Below are 16546 nucleotides of genomic sequence, written 5' to 3'. Positions count from 1 at the left end.
TGCCCCGTCCCCACTGCTCCCGCCGCGCAGCCTGCCAGCCTCCCTGCCTCCGGGGAGCCTCGGGAGCCGGTGCGCCGGGCGGCGGGTCCTGGGTGCGACGGCAGCGCGGTGACCTTCTTCCATGTGCCTGTCCCCAGGCTGGTTCAGAGACAGACCTTTGCCATGGGGCCAGCGACTGTTCTCCTCCTGCTCTTGCTCGGCGTCTCGGAGACCAAGCGCACGGCAGGTAAGAGCAGCTCGGCGCTGGTACTCGGAGCGGTCAGGGACGGGGGGAACCAAACAAACCAAAAAAACCCACTTCTTGGTGTTTCTGTGGGCAGCTGAAATTGTGCTCGGCAGTGAGAGCTCCAGAGCTTTCAATGGACAAAAACTTTTTAACCTGAACATCAGCTAGTTGGGAACAGGGAACTTTCTCTGGTGTGGAATTCATGTAACCTTCAGAAATAGAAATGCAGAGTCTCCAGCACATGGGTTGTCTACCTCTGCGTTGGGCAGAGGGAAGGGAGAACATGATGTAGGAAGTGCCTGAGGAAGGAGCAGGGCAGTAGGCTGCTGTCAAGGTGCTGTAGAGAAGCTGCTGCTGTGCTTGCTGTCACCCCGCTGGACTAAGCAAGCTCACTCTGCTGTCTCCTTGCAGAGGAATATCGCAGTCTGGGCTTCTGCTGTCTATTTCTCTTCTGCTAGAGCCTAAGGAGGTGCCAGAACGGCTGCTACCTTTGTGTGTCAGTCAGCAGGTACCTGGCACTCCTGTGCCGACTGGCTCCTGGACAAGAATGCACATGTACCGGCGCACAGCAGCTCCTGGTGGGACTGCCATCCCATCGGAGCAACTGCCTGCACACTAACCTGCGGCGCTGTACCTTGCACTGTGTGCACCAGGAGCCAGTGCAGCCCTGGGAGATATGTAGCTACTCAGCCTCCTCTTGTCCCTTGCTCATGGTGCTTGTTCTGATCTCTCTGCAGAGTCTAGGAGTGACGATAACAGCGTCTTCGATCTCTTTGAGCTCATCGGCTTCATTCGGAAGGGAGCTGGGCGTCGGGCGCCCGGGGTGCACCTGGTGAAGGGACCAGAATCCTCCAGCCCTGCTTATCGCATTGAAGATGCCAGTCGCATCCCTGCTGTCCCCGACTCCAAGTTCCAAGACTTATTAGATGCCATCCATGCTGAGAAGGGTTTCATCCTCCTGGCCACTCTCCGGCAAGCCAAGAAGAGTAGAGGCACACTGCTGTCTGTGGAACAGAAAGACGGCTCTGGTCATGTCTTCAGTCTAGTATCAAATGGCAAGGCAGGCACCCTGGACCTGAGCCTTTCTGGTGATGGCAAGCAGCAATTGGTGTCAGTAGAGGATGCCTTGCTAGCTACAGGACATTGGAAGAATATCACCCTGTTTGTGCAGGAGGACCGGGCTCAGCTCTATGTAGGGTGTGAGAAAATGGAGAATGCTGAACTGGACATCCCTATCCAGAACATCTTCACTAGGGACCTGGCCAGCAGTGCCAGGCTCCGTATTGCCAAAGGGGGAGTCAATGACAACTTCCAGGTAAGACTTTCACTTACATTTTTGCGCAGTATTTTCAGTCATCTGCCTTGAAAGTGCATCAGCTACTCAACCAGCCTAAATAGGTACAAAGACATGGGTAACAGGGAGAAAGGGTTCCACCACTGACTAGTTTGTGTATATCTGATATGGACCACCTTGAAATCTACTGAATTCCTAATGGAATTTGAAGGGTGAAGCATTAGATTTCCAGTGATAGAACTTTCTGCAGCAATAAGAAGGCACCGAAGCTTCCAAACAGGTAGTTGTAGCTTCATCGCTCAGCTTCTTATAAAAGATTCAGAAATTCATGGGTTTTTTCCTTCCTGCCTGGAGGCTGTTGCCAGGTCCTTGCGGTCAAGGATGAGGGTGTTAGAAAGCAGAGCTTATTGTCATTAAGGAGAATAAAAGTAACATATTTCACTTTGCCGTCTGTCTGTCATGAAATTACTCTTAATGATCTTATGTGACGTTAAGTGCCTACAAGATCTCTCTGTGCAAGTTCGTGCTTTACCTTGCAGTAGCTGCAAGTAGCTGTAATTCTTCCTCTGTCCACAGGGACTGCTGCAGAATGTGCGGTTTGTGTTTGGAACAACTCTGGAAACTATCCTGAGGAACAAAGGCTGCTCCAGCTGTAAGTTTGCAATCTTCTGAATCCAATGACCTATTAAAAATAAGATTCCTCATTACATTAGAAAGACAAGTTGAAACAGAACTCAGAAGTATGCTGACATGCAAATCCATGTTGCATAAGAAAGATTATATTTCTGCAGGCACCCTAATGAATCTGGTGGCAGCTGTTTAGCAGGTGTTAGCCTGAAATGATAAATGCACATGGTAAAAAATGCATTTACATTATGTGTGGTTTTTGTCTCTTAGCCACCAGCGCAATCATTACTTTGGACAACCCCATCAATGGTTCCAGCCCAGCTATCCGCACTAATTACATTGGCCATAAAACAAAGGACATCCAAGCAGTCTGTGGTTTTTCTTGTGATGAACTAACAAATATGTTTGTGGAACTGCAAGGGCTCCGGTCCATGGTTACAACACTTCAAGACAGAGTTCGCAAAGTGGTGAGTATTGGTTAAATTCATGGTACCTTTTATTAACTGGTGCTTAGTGAATGAAGAGAGCCTGGGCAACCAGTAATAACTTTATGACGTTTGTGGAAAAGGGTGTTTTCTATATTAACTTCTAAATACCTTCTCTTCCCTGCCCTCTGCCCCCGCTGAAGACTGAAGAAAATGAACTAATTGCCAAAGTGGTGCAGATCACCCCTGGAGTATGCATCCATAATGGAATCTTGCACAAAAATAAAGAAGAGTGGACTATTGACAGCTGCACTGAATGCACCTGCCAGGTAATGATTCCTCACATTCATAAATTCTCTGTACGTAAATTCATGAGTTGAAATTAACAGGTATTTCTAAATTACATTATTTGTTAGAAGGAGTGAATGCTACACAGAAGCGGGCATACTACAGTAGCAAGATAATTATTCAGTTTATTTCATCCTACTAGATCTCTAGTATAAATGCAGCATTCATACAGTGTTACAACAGCAATATTTCAGAAAATTATACAAAACATCACTCTGATACAGCTGTTAACAGACTTTTAGTCCCTTAATTTGGGCAATGCCTGTATTCTTTACCTAAGTCCAGCAGTAAACTAAAAGTCAGCATCAATAGAACAAATTTATAGTACTATCAGCTCTGCACCCTGGAATACCTTAGATCCACCTTCGGTCCTCAGTGAACCTCCTGCTGGCTTAGTAGTGAAAGACATTCTGCTACTTGGTAAAGGCTTTAACAAATTTTCACTGTTTATCTAACAAGTGCTTCTAGCTGTGTCCTATTAGCTGTTACGGATTATATGGAACAGCTATCCCTTCCAGATTTCAGTTTAGCAGTTTAAATCCCAGGACCACCTAGCAAGATATTTATGCTTTGTGGAATGTTGTAAAAGTACACCAAAATAAACAGTTTCAGAGTTTCTTTAAACTCATTGCTTGCTCCCTTTAACTGTAGGTATGCCTTAGCAAAAGCATCTTGGAGTACCAGTCTACCAAAGAGTGGGTTAACTGGCCTGTCTCTGTTTAGAAACATTGGTACATGTGCAATCCCAGGCATCCCACCAAGTTCTGCATCTGCTTCTATAGGTCTCTACATCTTTTGTCTTGTAGTCAGCAAATGATACTGTGGCTTCTGCATTTGTCTCTTTCCTACAAACCCTCTTCTTCAGTGTTAGCTGTAATTGCCTTAATGTAGTAATTTGCTTGGGGAGATAAAAATAGTAATCATGAGAGCATTCTTCTGACCAAGCTGCTACCTTCAAGAAGCAAAACTACAGGCTGCCCTTTAGCTCTCACTGAGATTGGAGGTGTGTGTTCTTACCCTGCCTGCTTTCCTTAAAGATCAAAGACCTCTAAGTATAAGTTATAGATTTCATGGCTCTTGAGCAGAGTCCACTAAACTCATTTTATCTTTACCATATAATCAGCTTAAATCTATATTAACTGAAAAGAAAGTTGGCTTCTCATTCTTGTTTCATTCTCTTGAAGTCTGAACTTATACTTTGGGTAACGTGAGAGTCTCTTACTCTAGCCAGCATTTGGTAGCTACTCTTGATCAGCTTCTGCAAAACCAAAATACTTCCACTCTTGACCTGAAAAATAATGGGTGAGAATGTGAATGAGATGAAGTTTCACTAAAAGATACTGGGACTGTCCTTGGGTTGTATTAGCTCTAGATACAAGAGTCTCTGCTTTAGATGTGCTATTGAGTCTTTTAAGTGCTGCAGAAAAGACCTCTTTATCATTTAAACCAGACTCCAGACATTGTTCATATTCCACTTGCTTATTGCAGTTCTCTCAATTCTTTATAGAACTCTGCCACTATATGCCGGAAAGTGTCGTGTCCTCTCATGCCTTGTTCCAATGCCACTGTGCCTGATGGAGAGTGCTGCCCCCGATGCTGGCGTAAGTTCTTAATACCTTCACACTTCTATAGCAGTTGGCTTCATCTAGCTAGATGCATGCTGCTCTAAAGTATACCACAACTGGATATAACCTTGGACCACTGGGGTCCAAGGTTAGCCTCAATGCCTTTTGAGGTTAATCACTTAAGTGATGTATGTGAGCACTGAACATGTGACTTCATGGCTTTTACCTTGTACAAGAAAGGAAGGTGCATGTGGCTTTTAAGGACAGTTGTGTCCTTTTTTGCGGAGAGGTGTGGGAGAAAAGTCTATGGAAAAACACATACCTGGAGTCTTATTCAGAGCTGTATCCCTCTGCAGCTAGCGACTATGCAGATGATGGATGGTCTCCTTGGTCTGAATGGACTTCATGTTCTGTGACCTGTGGGAATGGGATTCAGCAGAGAGGGCGATCCTGTGACAGTCTCAATAACCGCTGTGAAGGGTCTTCTGTACAGACTCGGACTTGCCACCTTCAGGAGTGCGATAAGAGATGTAAGTACTTAATCTACTCACACTGGTAATGAAACACAGGCTGCTTTTATTGGCTTAACGTTAGCAGCAAAAAGATAACCATGTAGCTCTTCCACTGGGATGAAGCACTGGCTTCTGGCTTTAAGGACTTGTATTCATCAGGTACAGGGGAGCAGATAGTTAATGCAGTAAACAGGCGTGTTTGGGCACTGCTCCCAGGACAAAATTTGAGGCCAATTTAGGTATGCAATTCACTAGTGACAAAATGACTTGATCTGTGACAATGCTGAGGCTATCCAATATATATGGAGTTTTTGGTACAGCTCTGGTACCGGCTATGCCCTAGGTGCTATTCATAGGAACTCTGTTAACAACAGATGTCTCTCTTTTCCAGTTAAACAGGATGGTGGCTGGAGTCACTGGTCACCTTGGTCATCCTGTTCTGTCACGTGTGGCACGGGCATTATCACTAGAATTCGTCTCTGCAACTCTCCAGTACCACAGCTGAATGGCAAACCTTGTGAGGGTGAGGCAAGAGAAAACAAATCCTGCCAGAAAGATCCTTGCCCAAGTAAGTGTGTCCAGGTGGTAACTCCTGTTTGGCAGCTTAAATGGATTATATAGCAACTACTCGAAGTTTACTGTTTCTAGTAATCTTTAAACTTAGAGGTGGGCTAGGTAAAACCTCAGAGGTTAGTTTTAAGATGAAACTGAACTGTTTTATATGGTTCTTCCATGGAGTCCCTTAATCCTGTCATTTATGTCTGAAATGTTACTATGAAAGTCATAGTCCTTAGTTTGAATTTAAAGCTATACATGTCTTCTCACTTCTGTCTCCCTTTAGTTAATGGCAACTGGGGGCCATGGTCTCCATGGGATACTTGCACAGTGACATGTGGAGGAGGACTTCAAAAACGTAGCCGTCTCTGCAATAACCCTGAGCCTCAGTATGGTGGGAAGACTTGCGTAGGTGAAGCTAGAGGGACTCAGGTCTGCAACAAACAGGACTGTCCAATTGGTGAGTATCCATTTTCCCATAAACATCTGGAGGTTGTGGACAATCTTGGAAATACTGATTAAAAATTTTGACATAAGTCTGTGAAACACAAGTGCTAAAATTTTAAACTGGCATATTGGCCAAATACAGTGGCAGCATGGTAAGCATCCCTCATCTTAACACTTTCTCATTTGTTTCTTAGATGGGTGTCTGTCCAATCCCTGCTTTGCAGGGACAACATGTACCAGCTCCCCTGATGGTTCCTGGAAGTGTGGTGCCTGTCCTGCTGGCTACCATGGTGATGGTGTCCACTGCCAAGATATTGATGAGGTAAGAAGTCTAGAGTTTCCTCCTTGAAAGGAAGTGAAAGAAAATAGGAAGGGAGAATAAAATCCCAGTGGCTTATAATGCTAACTGTTGTTCTCCTCTATCTCAAACCCTTATATTTCAGTGCAAAGAGGTTCCTGATGCCTGCTTTGTCTTCAATGGAGTCCACAGGTGTGAGAATACTGAACCTGGGTACAACTGCCTGCCTTGTCCACCACGTTTCACTGGGACACAGCCATTTGGACGCAGTGTTGAGGATGCCATGGCTAACAAACAGGTATTGGCAATTTGATAACTGTTCTGGGTTATGAAATCTCAAAGTTTCTAAACAGAAAGAACCTATGCATTTCAGGGAAGAAGGACTTGGTACAGTTAATAAAAAAAAAAAACCCCGCCATCTTCTGTGATTCAGAACAGGAGGAGCATTAAGCAGTTTCTACTGGAGTTCAAAATGAGTTTTAAAGATCATTGTCCTCCTCAGCCATGGAGAGTTCAGATGTTATACATAACTTTAAAAGAGTAATTTAATCAGTATTCACTTATGATAGAACAGTATGTGCCTTAGAGATATTTTAGTGCTTGGTTCCATTTGAAAATAAATAAGGTTTGAACAAGAAAAATAATAATTAGTGCTAAGACTGCTACTGGAGTTGGGGAGTAGAAGAAAGTAATGTATGAGACTTTTTTTTTCTTATTAAAGGATCTCTGATCAAACCAAGTATGTATTCTCCATGTCTTATTTAAATCTCTAGAGAAAAATGAGGGATAAAAAGATGTTTCCAGTAGATTTCATTTCTGTGTGGTCTTCTAGGTCTGCAAGCCACGTAATCCATGCACAGATGGAACACATGACTGTAACAAGAATGCCAAATGCAATTACCTTGGCCACTTCAGTGACCCCATGTATCGCTGTGAATGTAAACCAGGCTATGCTGGCAATGGCATAATCTGTGGAGAAGATACTGACTTGGATGGATGGCCAAATGAGAACCTCGTTTGTGTTGCCAATGCCACTTACCACTGTAAAAAAGTAAGTTTATCCTGTTTTCCCATCTGCTGTTATAACAGCCTGTCTATCTGAGAAATACATCAAATAGATTAGGTTTGAGGTATAAAGCAACTCTCCATCTAATTACAGCTATTAAACTATTCTCTCTGCAAATGAAACTGGTAAAATACCCCTCTGTGTAGGGATACCATTGTCAAGGAGGCTATTGCTTTAGATATTCATGCAATATGGGAAAAACTGAAGCTTGACACAATAATAACTATTTGTTATAAATGTTCTAGGAAGAATCTAGTTTAGGCTATACCTATATCAGCTTTACTCTGACAGATATCTCTCTCCAGGGGAAGAAAAAGAGGGTAAGATTCTCAAAAGTAGCCAGATCTTTCTTTTAAAAATTATTTTAATTATGGCTTTCTAAGACTTATCCTCACAGTAATGACTAGCTAGAATTGAGAGAACTACAGTAAGATAACACCTACCTGATTGAGGTATTATGATTTTGCCTAATGATTAGATCTTACCTGCTAAAATCCCTATTGTAATCATGCCAGGAGTAAACATACCTGTGTACTTTGTCCTTTCTAGGATAATTGCCCTAATCTGCCCAACTCTGGGCAGGAAGACTATGATAAAGATGGGATTGGTGATGCCTGTGACAATGATGATGATGATGATGTGACCGGGTAAGACAATACAAAAGAACAGCCTTTGAGAATGTAGCTCTCCCATTCTCCTTTCTAAGGCTGGGGTCTAGCTTCTGACCTAAATCTTAAGAGAGGATCATAGGAAATCACTGGCACTGACAGCTGTCCTGTCAGATAACAGAAACTGTTTTCATTTTTATTCAGCCATTCTACACTCATGTAGGCAGTGGGATGTTTGAGACAGAAGCATTCCAGTTTTGACTGCTTCCCTGCCTTTCATTTCTTCCTTTATATAGTGGTACAAGCATAAGCAGAACCTGGTTGAAGCTTTAATTTGACTCTTTTTAAAGCTGGACTTCTTTCTCACTCTTGCAGGACAACTGTCCATTCATCTACAACCCACAGCAGTACGACTATGACAGGGATGATGTTGGTGACCGCTGTGATAACTGCCCCTATAATCACAACCCTGATCAAACAGACACTGACAACAATGGTGAAGGAGATGCATGTGCAGTGGATATTGATGGAGATGGTAGGTGGCCTCTAATCACTTCTTTAGATTGTTTTCTAATCCTGGATTGATCAAAGGTACCCAATGTACCACTGACTTCTTACCGGAATTTCATCCCTGAACACATAATAGTTCTCCTCTGGTGTTTTCAGGACATAGACTGCTGAAGTAACAGTTATAGCTAATGGAAATGCACTTTGAAAGACAGTTAAATTCTAGCTCTGCTCTTATAGGCAGTAGGAACAGAAGCATGTGGCAGAGCTAATGATGAGTCATGTTTCAAAGCTTTCAAATGCTGCTGAAAATGCTTTAAGAAACTTACTAAGAAGCATGTGGTGGCTTTTTAGAGTTCTTTTCCAGATTTAAATGTTTGACTTTCATTCATGAACTCTCCTTAATTTTGCAGGAGTCCTTAATGAAGTGGACAACTGCCAATATGTCTACAATGTAGACCAGAGGGATACAGACTTGGATGGTGTTGGAGATCAGTGTGATAACTGTCCACTGGAACATAACCCTGACCAGGTAGGAGATTTGCATTATATAAATAGAAGACTGTTTTTATAAAAATATAGTATGTTGTATATTGTAGAAAATATTTTAATAAGCTACAGCTTTAATTTGACTTGTCACAAATCATTCTTACTAATTTGCCAAATGATGCCTGTATCAAATATGCCCTCACAGTTCAAACTGCTAGGTATTTTCTGAAAAGTAGCTCTAGTGAAGATCTTTGAGACTACTGTGTGTACTTTCTTCTAAACACTTCTTAGGTTTGTCAGTTGCAGTGAGTCTCATAGTAAGGATATGAAAACTCCTAGGATTGTATGAAATCTAGGCAGGTAGGAACTACCTTCTTTGTAGCCTGTAGTGCTGTGTTCACTGAAACACAAAGTTGCTCTCTAATCTTTGTCCTTAAGTCTGAAAGAGCTGCATTTCAAAAAATAACTTTTCTACCAGTAAGTTGAAGGCAGCACATGTTGCCTTTCTCTGTGTATACTGACACTTTTAAAATTCCCCTTCATAAAATCTGGGAGGAATCCAGCCTCTCTCACAACTTCCTGGTTTAAAAATGTTTGAAGGCAGAAGTAAAGCCTGTGCCATCCTGTCAAGTACAAGGCTGTAAGTTTAATAGCTTCAGGGACATAACTGGAATGTTTTGAAGGCTTAGAAAAGCTGTGGCAAATGAGTGGAAGCTAGTGTAGTATGATCATGTAGCCTAAGAGCAGTGTTACTTGAAGAATTTAAACAGATAATATAAAATTTCTTACTTGCTGTACTACTTCCCCACCTTAAGGTGGAAAGTGCCTGAAGATCCTTTCTACTTCCTTCTCTATGACTTAGAGGCAACGTTTCTCTTAACACTTTGAAATCTTAATATAAGTCTCTAAAGGTTTTTTCCAAACACTTTTCTGATTAAGTTCTAGAAGCAGAGATATTAGACTTCAAATGGCAGAATGAGCAGCTATTCAAACTGTGTGGTATGCTTTCTGCCTACACTAACACCAGGGTCATCCACCAGTGTTGACAAGACTACTAGACTAAATCTTGAGGCAGCCTCAGGGATGACTGGATTGTTTTTCTTATTTCAGAAGCTGACTAGGCAAATGACTGGCTAAAATATGTGATCACCAAGCACAGCAGTTCATACAGTCTTTGACCACTAAAAGAACAATTGTCTTGATAATGAGTCAGGGGGCATGAAGACCATTATAGGCTTTTATGGTGAAGAAAATCATGATAGAGTGTGGAAGCTGTAAAACCGAGACTTGGTAGACTGTTTTAATGTTACAGTTTCTACTGGCTAGGTACAGATTAGTGTTACCTTTATCGGGCCCTTGGAACCAGGTGGTTACCAGAGAAGGTGGAAGGTAAAGTACCCTGTGTCCAGCATGGTAGACTGGTGACAGAAGTCACATAGCAGAAGGGAGAAAAAGAGAAGCTGATGATCACACTGTGTTCTGCTCCTGTTGATTCAAATAAAAACCAGGGCAACACTAAAGCAGCCCAAAAGCAGTTAGCACAGGCAGCTTTAAGTAAGCATGTATTCATCCTAATACCTCACTACATCTACCTTAGCTCTTGCTAAAGCAAGCAGAAATCTCAATTAATTCCAGCTATTAAGACTCTTATTTTGGCCTTTAAATGGCCTTTTAAAATGGGTTGTTTTGTTTTTTTTCCCTTTCTTAGGAAGACACTGATTCTGACCGCATAGGTGATCAGTGTGACAACAACCAGGACATAGATGAAGATGGCCATCAAAATAACCTTGATAACTGCCCCTATGTGCCCAATGCCAATCAAGCTGACCATGACAAGGATGGAAAAGGTGACGCTTGTGACCATGATGATGACAACGATGGTATACCTGATGACAAAGATAACTGCAGATTGGTTGCCAACCCAGATCAAGCTGATTCTGATGGTAAGATGGCCAGTATCACAGTAACATCTTAAGAGTGTCTTCTGATAGCTTGATGCCTTTTTTCGCCCCACACTATTTAAGGTGGAACAAAACTTCCTAGTAACAAAAAGATAGAATGTCTGTACTATTGCTACAGTGCTCCTCAGGAGTAAGGAGAGATGTAAAAATGGCCACAGTGAAAGGGCATTTATGTAGTAGCTATTGTGGCTTCTGTAGTGTCTGCCAGCAGTACCTGGGCAGTCAGAGATCTGCAATTAAGATTTCAACTCCCAAGTTGTAAGACAAGTGGTGATATAATGGTGAAATTACTTGTGTCCTGCAGGTGATGGACGTGGAGATGCTTGCAAAGATGACTTTGACCAAGACAGTGTGCCAGACATTGATGATATCTGCCCTGAAAATGTGGACATTAGTGAGACTGATTTCCGAAGATTTCAGATGATTCCCCTGGATCCCAAAGGAACATCCCAAAATGATCCCAACTGGGTTGTTCGTCACCAGGGTAAAGAACTGGTTCAGACAGTCAACTGTGACCCTGGCCTTGCAGTCGGTAAGGGGAAGCTTTAACAGGCATTACACTGGTTGTTTTTTGGTTGGGCAGGAGGCAGCGGGGAGAGGAGAACCTGAGAAACTATTATGGCATTAAGAATCTCAAAACAGCAGCACCTAAAACTTTCTCCTTTAATGCCCCATAGGTTTTGATGAATTCAATGCTGTGGACTTCAGTGGCACCTTCTTCATCAATACAGAAAGGGATGATGATTATGCTGGTTTTGTATTTGGCTACCAATCCAGCAGTCGTTTCTATGTTGTCATGTGGAAGCAGATCACCCAATCTTACTGGGACTCCACACCAACCAAAGCTCAAGGCTACTCAGGTCTGTCCATCAAAGTTGTGAATTCCACCACTGGTCCAGGAGAACACCTTCGTAATGCTCTGTGGCACACAGGAAACACTCCTGGCCAGGTAAGAGCGGCACTTTGATAACCCACTCTTCTGCACTGTAATATTCCATTATTCCTAGCTGCCTGTAAGGCAGGCTGTTCTTCCAACAAGTTAGACACTTACAGTGGGTCTGCACGTGCTGATCAGAACGGCACAGTCTTCTTGGCAAAGACCAATAACTCTGTAATTTTCCCCAATCATGAAAAATATTGTTTAAAACTAACAGGGTTGCATACTGCAGAAAACCTGTCTGGCAGCAGTGAATCAATTGTTTCTGGAATTGTGGAGTAGTTTCCTATTTACATACTTCAAAGTAAATTTAAATGCAGCTGATTTCAAAAGACCCCATTACAGAGCCTGATGACTTACTTTAAGCCTTTACTAGTCATAATGATGATCGTCAAGGCATCTTCATGTCAAAATAATGACTATGTTATGTCAGACCCTTGGTTAATAAAAGAATATTCTTTTGTAGGTGAGAACTCTGTGGCACGACCCTCGTCACATAGGCTGGAAAGACTTCACTGCATACAGATGGCGTCTTAGCCATAGACCAAAGACTGGTTACATCAGGTGAGGATCATCCTTTTATCTTAAGTGATTATCGCAAGGAAAGTGGCTGTCTGTAAACAAGAACCTAACAGAAGCTTGTCAAAGATGGCTAATGTACTGTCTCTTTCTAGGGTTGTAATGTATGAAGGGAAGAAAATTATGGCAGACTCAGGACCAATCTACGATAAAACCTATGCTGGTGGCCGGCTAGGATTATTTGTCTTCTCCCAAGAAATGGTGTTCTTCTCAGACCTTAAATATGAATGCAGAGGTAAGGAAGACATTATATTTAGGAGCTCTTTCTCCTATATAAATGAATTGGTTCAAGAAAGCCGCTCTCCAGAAAAATAGAATGGATCAAGAAATAAGAGCTAAGAGGGGAAGTTCACCCATGATGTTTCATGGCTCGATCTCAAGCGAGTTTTACAGGCAGAAACAGAACACCCTCTTGATAAACTCTTCACAGTTAAAAATTTAAATGTATAAAATCTAAGTATATATCTATCATGTTATTTCCAAGTATCAGAAATCCATGTTAAGTTCCAGATATTAAATATATCTTGAATCTCCTTTAAAGTGCTGACTAGAATGAATCAACACCATAAAGTCCAAGGTGCAAATGCAAAATAATGATTTTGGCAGGCAAAAGAGTAGTGTCTGACATATAAAAAACTGATTTGCTTAAAAGCAAGCGAAGTAGAAGGTTGACCATACACTGCACTCTCACAGTACAGTGCAGATAAGTGCATATGACTAGTTTCAGGTGCTCTAGTCTCCTTAAATTGTTATTTCATTATGAAATGTTTACATAGACTAGATTCTGAAGTCTAACTCAAGGAAGTAGCTAAGCTCTTTAAGTGTTCTTTACCAATATATTCTTTACAAATGTCTGTAGAGCTTAATGTCTTAGACATACCCATGCATAATACACAGAAATATTTAAATATCTTAATTTCTTTCTTTTCCACAGATCCATAATCACAAGGTTATTGGATCCAGAGACTATTTTAAAATGCTGGTATTGCACCTTCTGAAACGTTTAGCCTTACAAATCCTGGGACCATTATATTATTCCTTCCTTTCTTCTTTCTGCATAAATGTGGACTCAGAACACATGACCTGCCTCAAGAGAATGCTTTTGAGAGAATGAAAGTGAGAACATACTTGGTATCTGACCTCTGCTGAAGTGGAAGGAAACAAATGTGTCTTGCAAATGAGAATTATCTTTACTGAACAAGCACACTTCTTTCAGTAGGAAAGACATTTGTTTGCTGTTTATCACAGTGCAGTGTCACTGCCTCTCTAACTGGAGGTCCCATGGAGTAGCATTTTGTAAGAACATCGTTGGATGTGCTGTGGACTACTTAAACTGAAGACCTTTCATTGTGTGGGGAAAAGGGGTTTTGGGTGGGAGGGTGAACTTTAAGTCTTTTTTCTTTATGGGGGAGAGGAATTTTTTTTTAACGAGGGCTGCGCTACTTTGGTTTACATCCATTTAACTTGGAGAAATTATTATTGTTTTATATGTCATACCTTTCAGATGAAAACACAGCCTTTTACTCTGTTTGTGGTGAGCTAGATCAGCTGCTCTATTACACAGGGCAAAACAGATATTCTAAAACTGATTTCCATGGTGAGAGGGGGAAAGAATAAAAACTGGCACACTGGATTACACCAGCTTTGGGAGAACTGGGATTTACAACTAGATTCTGTTTTTTCCTGATTTGATAGATGCAGATCTTTCTTACCTTTAAATGTTTGCTTTCAGATATGGTGCCAGAAAGCACCGCCATCTCAGCTAGCACTGTGCTGTCCTTCAGGAAACCAGCATGTGCTTCACTTTTTATGGTTAAAAAGGCACAAAAAAAATAGTAATGAAAACATTCCTTTTCTACATGCTATAGACTCTTTAAACCCTTTGCTTCTTTGGAGCTGAGGGGAAGGGGCCTGTAGATAAAATACTGAAATTGTAAAATATTTATTTTTACCTATCCTTGATGTTATAATGACTGAGGGATTATTGATTAAAACAACAAGAAATGCGTCAAGACTATCCACCTAATCATTGTTACAAGTCTTCAGGACTGTAAGATTGTAAATACAGATTATTTATTAACTCTGTTCTATATTGAAACTAGAGGGGGTTAGTTGAGGAAAAAAATCTTGTCTGGAGCAGATAGTGGTGATGTATTTGTTACAAAGAGCAATTTTCCCATAAAGGTTTTGAGGTGCAGGGAAAAGCGTTGGGGTGGGGAACGGGATGTTTGTTTTTCTCAGTCTGAGCTCAGCGTTGGGTTTTCCTTTCTTTGCACAAGGCGGTTGGTAGCCTGGCAGGCAACTCTTGTGCTAAAACTCAAGTCCCTGCAGATGGTAGCAGTTCCTGTTTCCCAGACAGAGGGTTAGAGATGAGGGAATGCCATTTACCATCTCAGTGGTTATTTAGTGCTGGGAAATGTCTGCAGTGCTTTACCACTGGTCAGTGGGCCTGGCATAAAACCAGAACACCTGCCCTGAGGAGATTGCAGAGAGGCACAATGACCGCAACTGGGAACCATTCAAACGGGCTATTTGTGCCGCTGCACGCTAATTACTGTAACTAGCAATGTGCAGCTAGAAAACGAATTCTTCGTAGACTAGACAGAATTTCAGGAGCTCCTTGCAAAAGAGGGATAGGGCTTGATGTACATGAACAGCAGACTGTTTTCCCCAACAGAAGGGGGAAACATCCTTATGCCTATAATATTTCCTTGTCTTATAAAAAAAGGAAAAGAAATTAACACAGTGAAAGTTTTACGTACAAATATTACCTCATTGTTGTGTGATTGAGAAAAATCTTTGGATTAAGCAGAGTTCAAATGTCTAACAAACTTTAAAGCTACTGTAGTACTAAAAAGATAATGCTGTACATAGTCAAAATTTCTTTGCAGAAAATGTATTCCCAGTATGGAAATGGCATTGGAAAAAAAAAGTCAAATACAATTTCTAATGTTGTGTCATATTTTTTCCTGTCATCTTGTATACCATTGCTTGTATTTTTATAAATTATTTTTCTCATTGCCATTGTAATAGTTAATCACATAAATGTGTAGATACGCTATTTAAATAATTTATCATGAAATGCTACCTGTAGAGTTAGTATTTCTATTTTTATAAAATGTTTGCACACTGAACTGAGGATTTTTTTTTGCTTCCCTTCTCCCAGTGTTTTTGCTAGCATAATTTTCTAAGAACATGCTTTTTTGTAAACATTTTTAACCATTTTCCATTTTAAAGTTGTGTAAGTTGTACAGTAAAGCTTCTTACATACAAAGAACAATAAACCAACAAGGACATTTATATTTACACCTTTGTGCTCTAGTTTTATTCCTGTTTTGTAATACTTCTCTGGAGCCTTGATATGCTAACGTACAACTGTTAGTCGTGTCAAATAGGGCTTCAAGCCATGTCTACAATCTTTACATTAAAACTATGACAAAAAGGAGTGCACCTGAGCTTTTATCCCAGGTATGACAGCTTGTCCACCTGAAAGTACTCCTGCAGTTAGGTGGCATGGCAAATTTGATCCTGAAGGCTTCACTGAAGCCTTCTGTTAAGTGTAGACACAGCCACGCTGCCCTTGATGAAGCCACAAAGCAAAACAGTCTTTGGGGGATTCCAATCAGCCCCAGCCAGGCCTACCCCCTGTTTCTTCCTTTCACATGAAGAGACAGCAGGATGACCATCTGCAGAGGCATATGAATATTTTAAAATATTCATATATCTAAAAATAAGAGCAGTTAAAGACTAGTTGCTCAGTACTTAGAGCAGCAGTTTGTCTCATGAGCCCTTTAGCAGAGCCAGGTGCTGTAAGAGGAGTGCTAGATATCCACATGGGAAGTGTATCATACTTTTCCTGAGGATGAAGAGTCCTGTTCTATGAAGTTTTCCCTATTTTTCTGTCACTAAACTTTTGAGGACAGTCTTGTATATTTTATTTTATCCAACTGAGAACAAGGAGAAAAAAAAAGACAAAGAACTCCTGACCTTTTGCTTCCAAAATATGAGTGGCTGCTGAATTCCTATCCTTGCCAGTTCCAGGATTGTCTGCTTCACTCCTCTGGAGTGAGACGTGGTAATCTGTTGTGGGAGTGCAGTTAGT

General features: G+C 41.4%; 1 protein-coding gene across 1 annotated transcript; it reads left to right on the top strand.

The window, feature by feature from the left end:
• The first annotated feature begins 133 nt into the window (after positions 1 to 133).
• On the top strand, positions 134 to 13386 carry THBS1 (thrombospondin 1). Its single transcript, XM_010166490.1, has 21 exons — positions 134 to 226; positions 964 to 1541; positions 2097 to 2172; positions 2418 to 2614; positions 2776 to 2901; positions 4428 to 4521; positions 4842 to 5015; positions 5389 to 5565; positions 5839 to 6012; positions 6194 to 6321; positions 6443 to 6595; positions 7130 to 7348; positions 7913 to 8002; positions 8347 to 8506; positions 8892 to 9010; positions 10676 to 10910; positions 11233 to 11460; positions 11606 to 11877; positions 12332 to 12429; positions 12540 to 12679; positions 13379 to 13386. Exons 1-21 carry the CDS (start codon positions 163 to 165, stop codon positions 13384 to 13386), a joined length of 3510 nt encoding a protein of 1169 aa, XP_010164792.1. The 5' UTR covers positions 134 to 162.
• Positions 13387 to 16546: the final 3160 nt, after the last annotated feature.

This window comes from Antrostomus carolinensis, unplaced genomic scaffold (genome assembly GCF_000700745.2).
Source record: "Antrostomus carolinensis isolate BGI_N321 unplaced genomic scaffold, ASM70074v2 scaffold22224, whole genome shotgun sequence".
Lineage (NCBI taxonomy): Eukaryota > Metazoa > Chordata > Aves > Caprimulgiformes > Caprimulgidae > Antrostomus > Antrostomus carolinensis.
Note: the sequence above shows the minus strand (reverse complement) of the source record. Positions and strands in the feature narration are given on the sequence as shown.

Bases quoted from the DNA above. Each gene is read 5' to 3' on its own strand.
- THBS1 (XM_010166490.1), top strand. From the start codon at position 163: ATGGGGCCAGCGACTGTTCTCCTCCTGCTCTTGCTCGGCGTCTCGGAG. The intron at 6,013-6,193 runs GTGAGTATCCAT...TTTGTTTCTTAG, and splicing joins CAAACAGGACTGTCCAATTG to ATGGGTGTCTGTCCAATCCC. The intron at 8,003-8,346 runs GTGACCGGGTAA...TCACTCTTGCAG, and splicing joins ACAATGATGATGATGATGAT to GACAACTGTCCATTCATCTA.